General features: G+C 41.8%; 3 protein-coding genes across 8 annotated transcripts in view; 2 read left to right on the forward strand and 1 right to left on the reverse strand.

The window, feature by feature from the left end:
* Positions 1-195: 195 nt before the first annotated feature.
* Positions 196-4,535, forward strand: mthfd2 (methylenetetrahydrofolate dehydrogenase (NADP+ dependent) 2, methenyltetrahydrofolate cyclohydrolase). The gene is made up of 8 exons (XM_063897968.1): positions 196-416; positions 2,088-2,272; positions 2,384-2,506; positions 2,655-2,807; positions 2,901-3,008; positions 3,093-3,185; positions 3,660-3,785; positions 3,876-4,535. The coding sequence occupies exons 1-8, from the start codon at positions 211-213 to the stop codon at positions 4,022-4,024; spliced, it is 1,143 nt and encodes a 380-aa protein (XP_063754038.1). The 5' UTR covers positions 196-210; the 3' UTR covers positions 4,025-4,535.
* Positions 4,536-6,176: 1,641 nt separating this feature from the next.
* Positions 6,177-8,576, forward strand: arl6ip4 (ADP-ribosylation factor-like 6 interacting protein 4). The gene is made up of 5 exons (XM_063897969.1): positions 6,177-6,483; positions 7,091-7,459; positions 7,612-7,729; positions 7,873-7,942; positions 8,023-8,576. Exons 1-5 carry the CDS (start codon positions 6,327-6,329, stop codon positions 8,077-8,079), a joined length of 771 nt encoding a protein of 256 aa, XP_063754039.1. The 5' UTR covers positions 6,177-6,326; the 3' UTR covers positions 8,080-8,576.
* An 84-nt stretch (positions 8,577-8,660) lies between these two features.
* The window catches only part of LOC134874006 (membrane-associated phosphatidylinositol transfer protein 2), a 44,257-nt gene continuing 35,030 nt past the window's right edge, over positions 8,661-17,887 (reverse strand). For 4 of the 6 annotated variants that reach the window (XM_063897965.1, XM_063897962.1, XM_063897963.1 and 1 more), the window contains 10 exons: positions 17,117-17,281; positions 15,633-15,923; positions 14,999-15,147; positions 14,794-14,910; positions 14,399-14,515; positions 14,166-14,314; positions 13,314-13,463; positions 12,676-12,856; positions 12,413-12,541; positions 8,661-11,823 (listed from right to left, as the gene is read on the reverse strand). In XM_063897965.1, coding sequence (XP_063754035.1) covers positions 11,455-11,823; positions 12,413-12,541; positions 12,676-12,856; positions 13,314-13,463; positions 14,166-14,314; positions 14,399-14,515; positions 14,794-14,910; positions 14,999-15,147; positions 15,633-15,923; positions 17,117-17,281 — 1,817 coding nt within the window. In that variant the 3' untranslated portion in view covers positions 8,661-11,454. The remainder of the gene's footprint in view (positions 11,824-12,412; positions 12,542-12,675; positions 12,857-13,313; positions 13,464-14,165; positions 14,315-14,398; positions 14,516-14,793; positions 14,911-14,998; positions 15,148-15,632; positions 15,924-17,116; positions 17,282-17,887) is intronic. The other 2 variants (XM_063897967.1, XM_063897966.1) reach the window with 1 other exon arrangement.

The following is a 17,887-nucleotide window of genomic DNA, read 5'->3' on the forward strand; positions in this document are numbered from 1 at the left end:
AGAAATGTAAGAACTAATCGTTTGTAAAGCAGCTACATGCAGTAGATTTGCTCGGCTACCGTACAATACAGGACAATTCTGAGGGATTTCATTTCAAGTGTATTTGCCTCCTTTTTCCTACCATGATGCTAAAGGGGCGAGATCGATTGAAATTCAGAGAAATTAGCTATGCAAGGTGTGGCAACAGATAACAAGTGTGACGCAAGCCCCATGCGTGCAGGGGGAAGGGCTTTAAAGCCTCTCTGCTCTTCGTCCTCGTCCTCCACAGACGTCGCTCTGTCAGTCGGAGTTGTGGTGTGTTACGTAACCGGCCGCGGCGTCTCTTCCCCGTTCAGAATGGCAGCGATCAGGACTCTCAGGAAACTGTGCCAACACTCCCAGCACCAACTGTGTAAACTACACACGTCTGCCCCGAGGTGAGTGCGACCCCCGGCCCTTATTCCCATTTCATTTGAGTCTGTAAGTAATGTTCGGCGCGGTTTTTTTTTCAAACATGAGACGATCTGTATCTTAAATATACATGTAAATGTGTCTCTCAAGTATAATTCTTTAATGGCCGGTCGTCTACAATGTTGCGTACACATAGATAAAAGATTGTGTGTTTTTGTGTGGGGGATTTTATTGATTTTGTTGGACTAAATGTCCCTGGTCGGTCACATTTCTGCTGCGCCCCTAGCGATATGCCGGTAACATTGCAGCCGCCGCTTGGCTGATGAAATCGGTCTCAGTACTTGCACCCAGTTGCTCGGGGACCCAGGCTCCAGCTGGAGACCAAGGTGTTGGTCTTAACAGTCAGTGGTCTGCACCAAAGAGAAAAAGTTATGCCAATCCATTTTGTGATCCCTGACATGTAATTATTATTAACAAAAAAGAGATATATATAGCAGACATATTGTGGTGTTATGATAAGTCGAGCTCTAATAGCAACTTTGCAGCATATCGTGCAAGTACTTATTGGAAACGTGCACAGTTCAGCATGACTCTGATACTTGTAATCTAATGTTGCACACACGGCCCCTGCACATGATCTGCAGCCCCAGAGGCACATGATGATGATCATGATAATTTAAAGCATTTAACATGTTTTACATTAGTTATTACAATGTATCACAACTAAGTTACTTAACGTAACTTTGAAGAAAGAATATGATTAGACATGAACTATAAAGGCTTTTCCTTTTAAAATACTCACAGTAAGAAGTTATATGTACAGATAGATAAAATACCAACAATTCAACAACAGCAAAAAAAGTAACGCGTACAAAAGGCCAACTCTCCTCTGTGACGGCTCTCAATTAACATTGGCTATTTCGCACTTCTATGTGGCTATACATCTGAAAAGAGACACCCAAGTAGTCAGACGTTTGTTTTAATTGGTATGAGGTTCAAGAGTCGTTTGCTTCACTGTAATCTCAACACATGTCCTTTGGGACCTGGTACCCTGGCCCCATAGTCGTAACCCCATTTGGCCCTAAGATGTGATACATTTCTGTGATGTTTAATTAGTTTTGACAGAATAAAAGGGTGGTTGCGTCACTGTTGATGGCTCATTACTCTTCAGTTATTAATTACTGCTCTCTGTTTGTTGTTATATAACACAAAACCCCTTTCGACAAAGCGCCAGTACAGGTCCGCCCGGTTCGTAAGCTCATACCACTCATACTGTAACTCTACAGTACAAGTGCTTATGCAGCACATACTGTTTCAGATGCAGACGTGCTGCATCTAATTTTAGAGGCTTGGATTGTTGGCCAGCCAGGCTGGATGGTTGAAATTACAAGTTTCTGGTGTCAAATGTCTGTTCATTGGCAAAGAGGTCAAATCCAGTTGATAAGTGGCCTTAAATTTGCCCAAAGATTAGTCGAATAGACAAGACTGTGAAAGTATTACCTTTTTTGTTTTTGTGTTGATGAAACTTGTGCTCTGAACTTGTGGGCGCAGTTTAATAAACAAGAAAGCCCTTGCAGTCTTGCATTGAGAATGACTGATTTCTGCGCCTGGATAACAGCAGAAACGCATCTTGTTTTTCAAGTAAGTTATTGATTGTTTCTCTTCTGACTCCCATCTTTCTGTATTCCAACTCTCAGACAGGAGGCGGTGGTCATCTCAGGAAGGAAACTAGCACGGCAGATTCGCGATGAGGCCCGTGCCGACGTGGAGAAATTGGTTTTAGCCGGCCACAGGAGACCCCATCTGAGTGTGGTTCTGGTGGGAGAAAATCCAGCCAGTCACTCCTATGTCCTGAACAAGACACGAGCTGCCGCTGATGTCGGTAAGTAAAAACACCCACAGCCCTCATACGTATGTGTAAACAACAGTATAATAACAATAGAACAAGTGCCTTTTTGTTTTTAAGTTGTTTTCTCACTTTAACCTCCCACAGGAATCTCAAGTGAGACAATTCTCAAGCATTCAGCCATCAGCGAGGAGGAGTTATTGGACCTGATCTACAAACTAAACACAGACCATCGTGTGGACGGGCTGCTGGTCCAGCTACCCCTGCCAGGTATAGAGATGCAGTAACGAAATCAACAAGGAGCATTGATTTATTCATTGGCTGCAGTAAGCAGATAACGTTAGACCTCAATCATTGTCTTTATAAGACCTTTAAGATCTAGCGTCCCTGACTTCAACCTTTGTTTGTTTTCTGACAGATCACATTGATGAACGGGCAGTGTGTAATGCAGTTTCCCCTACCAAGGACGTGGACGGCTTTCACGTCGTTAACGTGGGTCGCATGTGTTTGGATCAGTCCACCATGCTTCCTGCCACTCCTTGGGGAGTCTGGGAGATTATCAAACGCACAGGTGAACACTTGCTTACTTAATAACCCTAACCCTAAGTGTTGACTGCAGCTCAGCAACTTTATAATCTAACAATCTGAATTCTCTCACTTTTAGGTATTCCTACTATTGGGAAGAATGTTGTTGTTGCAGGACGCTCCAAGAATGTAGGCATGCCAATCGCCATGTTGCTGCACACAGACGGCCGCCATGAGAGGCCTGGAGGTAGGTTACTGTGCATGTGCATTTAAAGATGGAAGGGATTATTATCCAGTATAAATACTAAGTTATACGTTATTTCTGTTGCAGGTGATGCCACAGTTACTATTTCTCACCGGCATACTCCAAAGGAGCAACTTAGCCAGCACACTAAAATCGCTGATATCATCGTGGCTGCTGCAGGTTCGTCTCACTGTTAGTTTGTTTGCATGGACTGAAATGTTTAGTGCAATAGTTCCCACATCCCATATCAACCCCTCACCTGGTGCTGCCTTTAATTCTTTTTAAAGAAATGTTCACGCATGTCTTGAAGTAGATGGGGGCTGCCTTTTTAACAACAGTAAATCTATACAAAGACATCTGTTTAAAAATTCCCAGTATAACCATAATCTGATTTATTTAGTCAAATGCTCCCTGTTTCATAAATACAACTGGACTATTGAATAGCCCCCCCCCCCCCTCAATTACATTTATCAAGGGGATTCTTTGTTTATCATAGAGGCGTGAAAGAAAAACACTTCAATAACTCAAGGCAACACAGGGTGATACATTGATATACAAATGGTCTTTTGTGGGCGAAGTACTTCTTTTTCTTCCGAGTATATCATGTTTTTCTCTGTTATCTAACAGTGCTCTGTTTGTTTACCAAACCATCAGGAATCCCTAACCTCATTACTCCGGACATGATCAAAGAGGGAGCCGCAGTGATTGACGTTGGAATCAACAGAGTGCAGGACCCGATCACCGGGAAGAGCAGACTTGTTGGAGATGTGGATTTCGAAGGTAAAAAAGGGAAAGCGAGCATGATCTTCTTTCAGCATGTTTACTGTCTCTAATGTCTGTAACCTCATACCATCCTCTGTCTATATTCAGGCGTGAGGCAGAAGGCAGGCTTCATCACCCCAGTTCCTGGAGGTGTGGGACCTATGACCGTAGCAATGCTCATGAAGAACACTATCAAGGCAGCTAAGAATGTTCTCCTGTTTCCCCCGGAGAGGATCCGCATGGCGGCTGCATCCTAATGGGTGAAAGAACATCCCTGCAACAGCGACACATTCCACCCACTCCTAAAACTACCGCCCCCCGCCATTTTTTACCTGGAGCAACCCAACGAGCTCCACTTACATACGGACTGGAAAGATGATAGCTTTAAGGGTCTTTCCTGCTGACATCTTTAACCTTTCCCGACTTCAAGTCCGGCCATGTTTAGACTGTTACATCCACTCATGCAGCTGCAGGTTCCTTGCAACAGCATTTCAAGTATTTATCATTTGCAATGTCTTTCTCTGAGGTTTTAAGGAATATGGGAAGATATTTTATTTATTACTACATTAACATAATATTTAAACATGAAAGGAGGCAGGTTACAGTGTTTGAGGCCTGTCTGTTGTGCTACTTCAGGTATTTAAGCCTAATTAACCAAGAGTCATAAGGGCTAAAGACACCAGGAACAAGTATGTTTTTCAAGCTTTAAAGATTCACAAATGCCTTTTGTAAAAACTTTGAAATAAATATTGCAAATGTGTTCTCACATTGATGCTTTTTCTTTTTAAGATTGTGAGCATGACTGTAATCTTACTCTCTTTACAGTATCTGATTCATATTAACGCACTCAAACCAAATGTAACCTTCTCAGTATCATTACATTTATTGCTTCTCAGTACCAGTATTGAATAACTACATGTTCCCGTCTTCACCTTTTTATTACAACTTACCACCACTAGTTTTTAATTTCTGTCCCATCAGATGTTTTTGCTATATAAATACCTCCTATTAATCCGTATCCTGACTTATGAACTGACTTGAAACCCCTATTTAAAAAGAAAGAATCCCCACATAACACTCCATTCCTTTAATGCAGTGACCCGTTTTTAAGTGGCAGGAAAGCAAAGAGTTTAGACAACAATTCTTGGTTGTTAATGTGACCCAGATATCTGTTGCACTACTTTTTCTTCTTCTTCATGCTTTCCCTTTCAACCCCATCATAAAAAACACAGCTGTTTTAACTTTCTCAAAATCTTTTTCTCTTGGTGCTGTGGGAGGCACCAGCAGTTACAGCAATGACTGATTGAGAGCAACAGGTGGAGCCTGTGGGTTCACTGTGTTCGTAGAGTTATGTTTGGAACTCTGCTAGAGATATTCAGGATGGACCTATTTAACCTGCACCACTTTGTATTTGACTTCTTTACCCTTTTTGTTGCCAAAGTGAAGATGTTAAAAGCAGAGGTATAATTCAGGTCATGCTTTCTCTGCATATAAATTGCTGATTTTATGTTGATCTTTTTTTTGCAAAAGAGAAACAAATTCAAAGTAATATTCCTTTTTTGTGCAAAAATGGCAGACTTTGTTGAAATAATCTGCTTTAGTATGTAGAATATGTATTACATATCCATGTAACATTTAAATTAAAAATATTATGCATACTTTCTGAGTCATCCCCCTCATTGTAAACATATTTCTCATTAGTGGTAATGTTAATTAGTACCCATAAATAAGCATATTTAAACCATGTCCATATGAAGTGCTGGAAGAAGCACTCAGATCTGTTTCTTAAATGAAAGAACAAATATTATAGTCTTCAAACACTCCACTACAAGTACAAGGCTATAAGTACAAAAGTAATGGCATCGAACTGAGTTAAAATACAAAAGTACTCATTCTGCTCTTTCAGAATAATATAAAGTACAGAAGTATTGTCAGCTAAATGTACTAAAAGAATCAACAGTGAACGTACTTGTTATGCAGAATGGATCATTTCACAGTATTTTATTATCACGCTTATTGCATTGTCCTGTTTCGATACATGTAAGAGCATTTGAGTATTGTAGTTGGTGGACCAGTTTTACTTAGTGTAGATTAATATTACAGTAATGAAGTATACCATATCAGCATATATGTGTTATTATGTTTACAAAGTAACTTGTAACAGAGATTAAATAAATGTAGTGAAGTAAAAAGTATGATATTCGCCTCTGAATTGTAGAATAGTCGATGAATAAATTGGTTTTAAATGGAAATACTTACTTAATAGTAAAGTACAGATACGTCAGAAAAGTACTTTAGTACAATACTTGAGTAAATATACTTGGTTTCTTTCCAGCACTGTGTTGGGTTCTCCTGAGACACGAGGACAACGGAAAGGTTAAGTAAAGAAGGAACTAGGAACTTTAATAATGCGCCATCTTGCGCGTACGGACAGCCAATGAAGACACACACACTTCCGTAAACTTACCCAGCGTTGCTTCTGTTGTTGCACAGTTTCACATTTTGGGATATTCAGCCAGCTTTCCAGTTTGGATTTAGTTTGGTTTTGTTTCCTCCGTGATGGGTCGCAGCAGATCCCCTGAGAAAGCAGGCAGACCGAAGAAAGAGGAGAAGAAGAAGAAGCGGAGACGCTCTCCCTCTTCTTCTTCGTCTGATTCCTCGTCGTCTTCCACCTCCAGCAGCAGATCCTCAAAGAAAACATCTCACAAAAACCAAGGTTAGGACTGAGAACATTTCTGAAAGTCTAATCCTGCTTGGAGAATTAGTTATATGTGTTGATAACGGTAGAAACGTGTGTTAATTCAATTTCCCTCCCAAAATAATGTATCGTGTCTTTCCTATCAAGATATTCTACACGATCTCTGCAAGCAACGCACAATTCAACATGTTTAACATACTCTGTTTAGCGGTAGGCCTATATGTTGTCCGTTTTTTGGAACAATGTACAACAATTGACTAAGGCCATTTTAAATCGACACAAATAAACTTAACTTTTAGGCGTCTGGACGAAATAAGCCCCAAATTATACCTCGTAATACTTTGGTGGGTAACTTTAATATTGTAAGCACTGGCAAGAACGTATTCGAATCGAAGTTTCCTAAACATGTTATATGTGTATTTTGTTTTTTAAATGTAACACTGCTCTGTTACCCACCTATTATTTGAATCACTATAAAAATCCGATTTTTTTGTCAATTGTCTTCCTCTTTTGTGAGGTTATGTGTATTATTTCGCCCTTAATGTTTTCATACCTGTACATTTTTACAAATAAAATAAAAAGTCCTATTATCAATTAACTCTTTTATACTTCTTGTTTCCCATAGACGTGAAAACACCAAAAAAGAAGCACACAAGAAGCTCTTCTTCCTCTTCAACGTCGTCCAGTTCTTCAACGTCATCTTCATCGTCGTCGAGTGATGAAAAGACAAAGAAGAAGAAAAGTAAAGCAAAGAGAAAGAAGTCAAAGAAGAAAAAGGCGAAGCTGAAGAAGCTGAAGAAAAAGGAGAAGAAGAAAAAGAAGAAGGAGGAGAAGCTGAAGAAGAAGGAGGAGAAAGAGAGGAAGAAGGAGGAGAAGAGAAAGGAGGAGGAGAAGAAGAAAGCGGTGGTGGTGTTGCCCAGTCCTCCAGCTGAGAAGCTTCCAGCTTTCCTGGAGGTTTGGCAGAGTGATGAGGGGGCCTCGGAGCTGGGACCTGGTGGGACATTACTACAGTTTTTCTAATGTATATAAAACCCTCTGGTTGTCGAAATGATATATGATCAGGATTACTAGTAAGGCAAAATACCAATGTCTGGGTTTAGCTTCTTGTTTATTCTCTCTGTTATTATACTCTGTTTTCCTCTGCAGTGATGACCGATGAGCAGAAAGCCCGGCTCGCCACAAAGAGGCCGCTCACCAAAGAGGAGTACGACGCCCGGCAGAGCGTGATCCGCAAAGTGGTCGATCCAGAAACCGGACGCACCAGGTGAGCCCGAACTACAGAGTACTGATATAATTGTTTACAATCCACAACAGAAGCAGTTCACCTGATTCACGGGACGATCAAACACTTCCATCTCAGTGTGGAGCCAAGTCACCACCCTCTTAAAAGTTATTACGTTCTTTCAGATTGGTGAGAGGAGAAGGAGAGATCATAGAGGAGATGGTCAGCCGAGAAAAACACAAAGAAATCAACAAGGTACGAGAGAAACGTCCAGTTATATCTTTGTGCAATAAGTGTCCCTTATGTCTAACAGTGAACTTCCTTTCGTCCCGTAGCAAGCCACCAAGGGAGATGGGAACGCCTTCCAGAGGAAACTGGGAATCAACAGGTAGAAGACGCCCTGATCTACCTCCAGGACTAAAGCCTCAATAAGCTGAGTTGTATATCAGTTGCCTGTGCCAGTTTGCTGTACTGTAGTGTAGGTTTAAATGTGCCGGCACGTAATGAACACTAACGAGTGATCATTTCCTACATGACGATCTCAAGGGAAACCCAGCATCTGGTATTGATTTGCCTTTTTTTAAATCGGTGTTGGTTGTTTTACTTTATTTTAAATCTACTGAAATCTGCAAAAGAAACTGTCCAAAGTAGTTTGATAATTCGCTGATGATTGCTTATTTATTTCTCTCCTTGTTTAATTAGAAATCAACTAATTGGTGTTAGGATTTAAAAGAAATATACATTAAGAGCTGTTTGAAATGTTAAGCATCCTTCCTGACTCTTGCATACATGTTGTACACACACTCATCTTTACATATTTTGGTTCTCTGAAGAAATCTGTATTCGTGTGAACATTTCCATCAAAATAAAAGCTATTTTCTTATATAAATTCTGCTTTATTTGAATAATCCATGGGTGCTGAACCAAATGACTCCACAGACAGTATTGTGAAAAAAGGCAAAAAATGACTGAGTTGATCTTTATATGTTCTTTATACACTGTACATAAAAACACAAGGGGATGGATACAATGAATTTATCCAAAAATCTACAAGATACACACCCTGTACAATGAAATGTTTTACCAAGGTATGTTGCATATGTATGTACAGCCTATGAATGCTAACTGTTGGTGTTGCAGTGGTGGCGTTGCATTAACCCGGGGAACAGCTGGAGACGGATTGCCTAATGTTGGTGAAATGTTTCCTTTTAAGTGAAAACAAGCCAAACAAGAAGAAATGTGTCCTTTCCACAAACAGTCTATCATTTTCCATTAAGTCAGTTTGAGAGGAAGCAGCGTTCAGTCTCGCAACACAATGGTGAATGTAAGGCAGAAGAGGGAAGTGTAAGGCCTCTGATCATGTGTGAGTTAGTAGCAGAAACTCAGCCATTGTCTGCCCAGAGGTAACCAAACATCAGAGACACCCGCACCGCTTCCCCTGCACGTTCTCAGGAAGGACGTGTGGTTCAGTCGTTTCCAACTTTAGACAAGTGCATGTTTTACAGCATGTTTTTCCTCTAATGGCTCTCAATGTACAAACAGCCGTTCTTCAATCAGCAGCCTTCGGCGCAGAGGGGCTGTAGTAAAGTTTGGAATAACTTTCCTTGTTATGCATTGGGATCTACACTGAGTTATCTAACATTGTCTCCCCTCATTGATATGAAAGGGGTAGACAAAATACTAGAAACACCTCCCAGTATAACACTATACGATTCAGCAGCCCCCAAAGTCACCATTAACTCGATCCTCTCAATAAAAGCTAAAACACCATAAAGGATTTGTTAAAAACGAATTATTTTCAGCTGGCTAATCAACTGATTTCTGGGTCACTTTGAAATGCAGTCGACGTAAAATGCAACATTGATATTGGGGATGTCCCTCCCCTTCAGAAAACCTACTGTAGTATGTCACACTTTTATCAGGTTAGTGGCCCTTTTTGAAAGAAAATGTCACTTCTTTTGACACACCACAAATGTGTGTAGCCTATGCTTTTTTGAGTGCTGCTCATGTGTGTTCAGATTCCGTCTAGAATAAGTTCCTGTTGATCTGATTGTCAATGCACTGTGACAATTTCCTCTACACAGTCTGTTTGATCTTGTGGTGCGGTTGAGAAATATTGCACGTTTCCCTTACGTTTGAGTCCATATTGGTCCATAGCAGTCAGCTCTCTACAGGCCTATCAGAGGGGCCAAATCAACATCATTTAAATGATCACAAATGTGTTTCAGAAATAAAAAGTGAACAGCTGTTCCTACTTCTGACTGCGTATTGTACAGAATTTACAATTTGCTGATTCCTCTTCCTCTGAAGGCGCAGCAGAACTCAATCTACGGAGGATTATCTATGAGCACATTCAACGCCTCATTTACAGCTTAGGGATAACCAGAGGAAAGCCATATTCCAAATATCCCAAAAGTAGAATAAACAAACAATATATGACACAATATAGCAGTTCTGTTGATTCAGTTCTTTGTGATCTGCAGGATCAAATAATAAAAATACAATACTGTGCCAGGCAAACACCTCTCTGAGTTATGGCTGCTGCAACTGAATTATCAAAGAATGAAAGAAAACATAGCTAAAGGAATCTAAAAACACATTTCACAAAATCAATACGATTTTAAAATATCTATAATCATAAATAACAAGAAGTATCATCATTAAAGTGTATCCTGAACGAGGCGGTGTCGACCCCCGCAGTGAAGAAGACACTTGAAGCTAGTCTTCAGTGGACCAGATACCAGATCTGCACTGTAGTAAAGCAAATTATGTACAAGCCATTCAAATACATACTTACACAAATCCATTTTTACACCTTAATCATTCCCTCTCTCTCTCTCTTAATGTACAGCATATCGTTCTGCGCTGTTTGCTTTGGCACGTTTACCGTAAAATCGCACATTTCCGATGTAGGAAGGGTCGGGCAGCGGCATGGCGAGGTGTGGTGAAGTGTTATAAAATCCCAGGAACAGTTTCAGCTGCAACCGTAGTTAAAGGGTCATTTCGCAGTTTGCTTCATGTGATATTTAGGACGGTTCTTTGGTCTGAGGGACGGCAAGAAAACAAGCAAAACTGGAACAAAGTCCGAGAGCTTGCTTAAAGGATTTCATGTTGGCTTACAAAACAAAAGCGATTTTTCCTAAAAGAAGAAACATTTTTGGCTTAATGATTGCGTGTGTGTGTTTGGTCAGACATTCAATCCAGTTTTGCCTGATTCTCAGCTCTGCTCCCAGACGTGAACACATCTGATCATCACATAAAAAAGAAACATAGCTTTAAAACTATGAAGCACAAAGTGGATCCCTATACGAACTGCTGTGCTTGCTGTGGCAGTGGTCGGTTACAGTACCAGCTCTTACCCCTGACACAGGCTGTCTGTAACCACTCCGTCTTGTTTGCTAGAATACAGCATTGGGGTGTTTGGTATCTGTAACCATCTCTGATCTAAAAGCCTGTTGTATAGACTCACATAGACTGATACATATTTACCAAACAGTAGAAACAGTCCCAACAATAAGTCTGTTTGTGTCCCTGTTTCAGGAAGTTGCTCCTTGAAATGCCTGTTGAGTTGTGTGTGTGTGTGTTGTGTAATAAATAAAGCCTCTGTTTATAAATATGTGTGTAGAGTGAGACTGGCATTGGTTTATAAACAGTGGTTTGTAGCACGTATTGTGTTCATCGTGGCGTTTACCCATCTCAAACCCCCTGCATTTCAGTCTTGGCATTACTCTTCCTCAGCACTTTATTTATGAGTGTCTCTCTCATTGTCACTTGGGGCTGAGGATGCCGGGGTCCAGCTTGGTGCTGCTGCTGCGGCCCCAGCAGCTGGCCGTGATGCTCATGCTGCGCTGCGCCGCTCCCGGCCCGTAGCTGTGAGCGCTCTCGGGCCGCTCGCTGTCCGACTGGCTCTGTGTGCGTTCGGGTCTGCTGTGGATGCTGCCTGTCGGGGAGCTGGGAGCCGGCTGGGAGGAGATGGTGCGCAGCAGGTGGTTCCTCTTGCGCAGGAAGTCGCTGTTAGCGCCCAGGCCGAAGCTGCCCTTACGTAGCACCATGCGCGCTGTGCTGGACTTAGCGGGCCGAGAGCGGTGGCTGTACTCCAGCTGGGACAAATGAGCCGCATATCCCTCTGTGATGAACTGTGGAGGACCAGAGACACGCTGTCAGCTACAAACACCCAGAGGAGTCATACATCCTGGATTTAGTGAAGGGATATTTATTTATTCAGTGAAATTAGTCAAAGGAAAAGGTTCCTCTTTCCTGTAGGCTGCACATTAAGACCCTATACATCATTAGCCTTTTAGGATTAGCATTTTAGCTATTCTACGAGAGGCTGTGGTCACAAGGTTATGAAAGGGCTTTATGGCAACCATTATAAAACCTGTATCACACTTGATATTTTATATTTAGAATATTCAGACTGTATAAGCTATCTGCAGTTTTTCTGACCACTTACTAGTTGTTGTCGTTGTTGTTGTTTTTTGTTCATTATATTTTCTGTGTCATTGTATTTTTTGTATTTGGCATTTGTAAACGTATGGAATTGACTCTTTATTGTTACGGTTCAGTAATGCTATAATATAAATATGGGATGGGGGGGGATTATTTGTGTAGATTTATTATTAAATGTTATATGATTTGAAATAGTAGTGTCCTTGAAAGAAGTACAATTTTATCTGAAAAGCCAGACCAATTTCCCAAGTAATGCATAAAGACATCCCGTGGTACCTGGCACTGGTTCAGCAACTTCTTGGAAGGTCGACCGACGATGTATATTTGGGAGGGAGGGATGCCGATGGAGGTGTAGACTGAGATGTCTTTGGTTGATCCGTATCCAGCAAAGATCCTCATGTTAACCTGGAATCAGTCAAATGAACATGAGAACTGTTTTCATATATCTTCTTCATTCATTGCACATAAGTCCAAACTACAAACTATAGTGCTTATCAAACTGCACATAGACTCCGCCCCGCCTCATCCTCCCGGCTTACCTCGGTCAGGGTCTTGAGGAAGTTGGCCTTGTGTCTGAGCGGATCGTGGACCAGGCCGTCGCAGAAGGAGACGATGCCGTGGGGGAAGTTGTGCTGAGATAACCACGCCACCACCCGCTGCTTCTGCATGTCTGGTCGACCCGTCACGTAGATGATCAAATAACCCAGATCCTGCCAGTGTCTGCAACGAGGAGGAACAGGAGATCAGAATTTAGAGAGAAATAACAAATCTACCCAATGATGTAATCTGAGAGGCATTGGTTTAGAGATAGGGCTGTGCCGAACGTCTTTCATTACATTTAACTCTTCTATTAGGGCTAGAAGGAGATATATGTAGTGGCCAACGCTATGGATAGAGCTCCAGAGAGTGTCACTACCTCCTAGGCCCTGCTGTGGTGCCCTTGAGCAAGGCACCGGACACCTCCAATCCCCCCCCTCCCCATTGCTCCCCGGGCGCTGCACGATAGCTGCCCACTGCTCCTAGTACTAGGATGGGTTAAATGCAGAGGACTAATTTCACTGTGTGTGCTCTGCTGTGTGCATGTATGTGACTAATAAAGAGGGTTTCATCCTCCGATTCTTCTCTATTTGGTACAGCCCTGTGTAAAACCAAAGAATTAAAAAAGGCAACTAGGCACCTGACGACATCCACGGCTCCGGCCCGCACTTTGGGATCGCTGCCCATGATCGACACACTGGCAGCAAAGGAGCCGTCGATGCTGAACACCACAAACTCTGTGCCTCGTGGAATAACTGTCAGGTAGCTGTCTGCAAACGTGTGGTCGCCCCTGAGGGATACAAAAAAAATAACAGAGTGTAAGGTAAAAGAGAAAGACCAAGTGACAAAATGTTTTGGACCTTGAGGACACTGGAACACAACAACTATCTGAGCTAACAGAAACAGAATAACTCAGACATTACATTTAGACATGCTATAGGGTTTTGTTACCAAGAAATAAGACCATTAAAGAGGCCTCAAACTTTTTCTCTAACAATAGTTCAACATACGTATATAAATATAGTAATTCAGGGGCACGAAACACTTATACAGCATGACAACAACATCGTCAGCCCCATCATAATGTCATCCAATCACTAACATCTGAAATAAAGTTTTTAACAGTTATTTTGTTATTGACTTAAAATATTTCATAAAATCATATCATAACCAAGGTATTATGAGAGTCTGGAGCCTCTCCGTTTTGATGTGTAAAGATAACATAATCCAAATTAGATACACAGTAATAGATGTGAGTCTTAAAACATAATCTAGTCAAAGTCAAAGTTTCCACATGTGTTATACATACAGAACATTGAAACAGTTTCTGGCAGTCCCACAGTGCCAATAACTCTATTGTGCGATGCACCATCTTAAACTTAAAAACGTAACGAGTTTTCTGGATGTATTACATAAGACTTAAGGCAATCCTTTATTGATTAGGCAGGCGAGGCAATAATAAAATGTCTGCTGTGAAATGGTCTCATCTCACCTGATAACCATTTTGATTGGGTAGACTCCGATGCCCAGACGTTTGTCCTCTGGGATGATGAAAGACACGCGGCCACTACTGTTGGTGACTTCTGTGTCGAAGTAAATCCACTCTCCTGACGGAGGCTGGGTCATGATGTGGAGGTCAACCTGTACAGGACAGAGGAACCATGAGCACAAAGTATACCTGCAGACATCAGTCTATATGAGCTGTAAAAAAACAAGAAACATCACCTTCTCCCCGGCCAAGGTGACCATGTCCAGAGGGCCGTACATAAAGCGACCTGTGAGGACCTGCTGGGAGTCTTCTGTGAACACAGCGTCGTTCACACGGTGGTTGGCAGTCACGTTCTGTCAGAGGAGGGACAGAGAAACTTAGATGGCATGTATGCCTGCAGGTGAGGAAGACCCATCTCCCCTTTCTTCCAAGTCTTTCCGTGCATTTGAATCTTTTCTCTAAATGCGGTTTATTTTTAATCTGGAGAACGCACGCCTAGCTCCTGCCATTCTAGGCTCATTCTCATACAGTCATCACTCTTTTTTTATGAGATTTTACAGATGATAAATAGTTAGGGATTCAGGATTATCTTTCCACTGACACTGCCTTTTTTTGTCGTTGTGTTTCCTACCCTGATCTTCACATGAGTCCTCTTGCGGATCCACTTCTCCCTGGGTTTGGAGGGGGTGAATTCAGTCACTTCTTTCCCGTCGAGCTCCAGGATGCTGGAGTTTTCATGCCTCATGACCTACAGCAGACATTTCAATGACTCAGCATCTCTGAAGAGGACTCACTTATTAACCGGCCATAAAGAGTGGCAGGTGATGTTGACTCACCTGTCTCAGGAGAAAAGACACAACATCAGTGGACTCCCAGTACGATGCGTGGAAGAGGTGCGGTAAAGCCACGGTCGGGAAAGCGGTCAGGGCATCGGGGCAGTACAGGGCGAAGTCCAGCCGCTTTGTGCCCCACCAACGCGCCGCCACTGCGATGGGAATGAGGTGAATGGGGTGCAGATACATAAGGTGAAACTGTCAATAGTTTGAGAGGTATGCGATGCCACAAGGTGCAACATCCCTGAAGCTAAAGCAAAAAGAGAATTTGAATCTGAAACCACAATCATCCCCGATCCCAGCAGTTCTTCAGCTAAAAGAAGGAAATTGTTAGTTTATATTTGTTATTGACATGAAACTCCAGAGCAAAAACAAGAATGAGATAGTTAGAAGTGATGCATGATTATGTGACCAACTGAAGGTGGTTATTCATGTTAGTATGGACATGAAAAAAGATTCATTCATAGATTGTTCCTAATCATGGAAGTAATAACCCTTCAACATCAGGGGAATGAAAGGGGAAGAAAAAGAGGCTTTCAGCATCCAGTTTTGGGAATTTGACACAGTATAGGACAGCGAACAGAAAACAGCTGCAGCTTCACGTTGATTTCAGAAGTCCATTCCCTCAGAAAAGTACCTTGGTCCACTTCAGCCTGGGAGTCCAGTGACACCAGATCACATATGGCAAAGTCCAGCCCGGGGGAGAGGCAGTTCTCGTACTTGCCGCTGGGATTTATATTTTCACTACTGTCTGCCTCACTGTCCTGCTCTGCCTCTAGATCTGCATCAGGAGATCCTTCGGCATCGTCAGACTCCACTTTCTTACGGGACTTTGGGGGAGTTTTCGGGAAGAATTTGTTTTGTGATGAAAGGGCGAGTTGGGATAAAAGGCCAAATTTTTTGGATTGGTTAATTTGGCATGATTTGGCTATGGGGAGAAAACAGAGAAAGAAATCACATGAAATACTGATGCATTTAAAGTACTTTTTGACAGAAGATTTATACAGAATTATATATAAATAATAATATTATATAATTTAATAAAACAAAATACACATTTGGAGCACTGAGTGTATCTGTTAGAATTTGAATGAAGCTAAAAAACACTTATATTTCCCAAAAAAGCCCTAATTTAGTTCAAATTATTATTTATTTTTTAATCGCAAATGAAAAACATGACTATTTTAGTGTTCTACAGAATAATAACGTTGTAAAAGACTGAAAAGATGAGTCGTTACATATGTTTAATGTTAAAAAGATTGAATAATAAAGATGGTTGTGTGAACTGCTGCTGTAATGAAAACCAAAGTAAAGGAAACAATGTGAAAAACAAAAATGATGCGTGTTGGTACGTGACAGCTTATGAGTTTAATTAGTTTGAGTTCTGATGTTGGGACGTGTCCGCCGTCAGTAAGCTGGCATGAATAGTGAAAGCTGAAAAACAATAGTTAATAGAGGTAAGGCAGCCAGCTGGTCTCCTGACGCTCCTGTATCACATAAATAAAAAGCTGTTAGGATTAGTTTGTGTGAATCTCCAGGGTTGTACTGTAGGTGTTCAAACAGCAGTGTGCAAAACAACGTGACGTACAAATAAATGCTCTGATAACAAAAGTGAAACAGTGAGGGACGGAGAGACTCTGGAGGACAATCGCACATAAAACACAACGGAACACCGGCCGTCTCCGCAGACGCTGCAGCAGGGAGAGGATAATGCAGGAATGGCTGAGGGGAAGCAGGTGTCCACATGCATTGATAGGTTAGATAAATGCAGCACTGGTTCATTGCATTTACATTTAGACAGTGGATAAGAGTAAGACAGACAGTGAAAAGTGGCGCTAAAACTCGGCTCTTCTTCAGGACTCACTTGCTCGTTTTTGGGACTTTGAATTTCAAACAAGATAGAAAAAGTCTTTCCTGGCAGAAAAAGGAGCTCCTGTATCTGACTGAGTGAACTGCAGGGTGTGTGTAGAGTCAGAGTAGTGAAGTTGAAAATAAGTCAAAAAATAAATAAGAGGAAGACTGGAAAAAGGCTAAGAGTGGGAATAAGTAGACCAGTGTGTGTGTGTGTGTGTGTGTGTGAGTGTATGGGAGAGAGGCTGGTTGGTGGTTAAGAACACTTACTGTTGGCTATGTTGGTGGCAGTGTAACTGTCTGCCATTCCTGAGACCTGGCTGGCCATGCTGACCTCACTGGCCCTCCTCTGGCCCCGGGAGAGGGGGCCCGTTACGGGGGATGAGGGATACGAACTGTCCATGAAGACACCACCATGAGACTGAACAACATCCGCTATTGAGCCGAAACAGGGAGATCCCATTAGACAGAGACACAGGTAACGGGAACAGACAGTGATGAGGGTGGGGTGGGGGGGGGCAGAGAAATGTGACTGCAGGCAGGCGACAAGGACATGTGAAACTGGAAGGAGCCGCATCGTGGCCAAGGTCCAGTGGTGTAAAGTAACTCAGTCGTAAGACAAGTCGTAAGTACTGTACTCAAGTATCATTTTGAGGTACTTGTACTTTACTTGAGTATTTCCACTTTTGATAACACACTAATGCATCAATAATTATTATCAAGATATATATTACATACTAGCCAATCTGCGTAATGAGTACTTTTGGTACTTTAAGTGTATTTTGATGCTAATACATTTGTACTTTTACTTGCGTCACATTTCGATTGCAGGACTTTTATTTGTACCCCGAGTATTCCTACACTCTGGTACTTCTACTTTTATAAAGTACAAGATCTGAGTACTACTCTCACCTCTGCCAAGGTCAGATTTCTGTTGCCAACCCGAGGAAACAAAGGCACACGAGCACATAAAACAATACAAATGTCCACATGTGTTAGAGACACACTGGATTAGTGTCTCTTATAAGGATGATTTCTATC

The sequence above is a fragment of the Eleginops maclovinus genome, chromosome 12 (genome assembly GCF_036324505.1).
Source record: "Eleginops maclovinus isolate JMC-PN-2008 ecotype Puerto Natales chromosome 12, JC_Emac_rtc_rv5, whole genome shotgun sequence".
Lineage (NCBI taxonomy): Eukaryota > Metazoa > Chordata > Actinopteri > Perciformes > Eleginopidae > Eleginops > Eleginops maclovinus.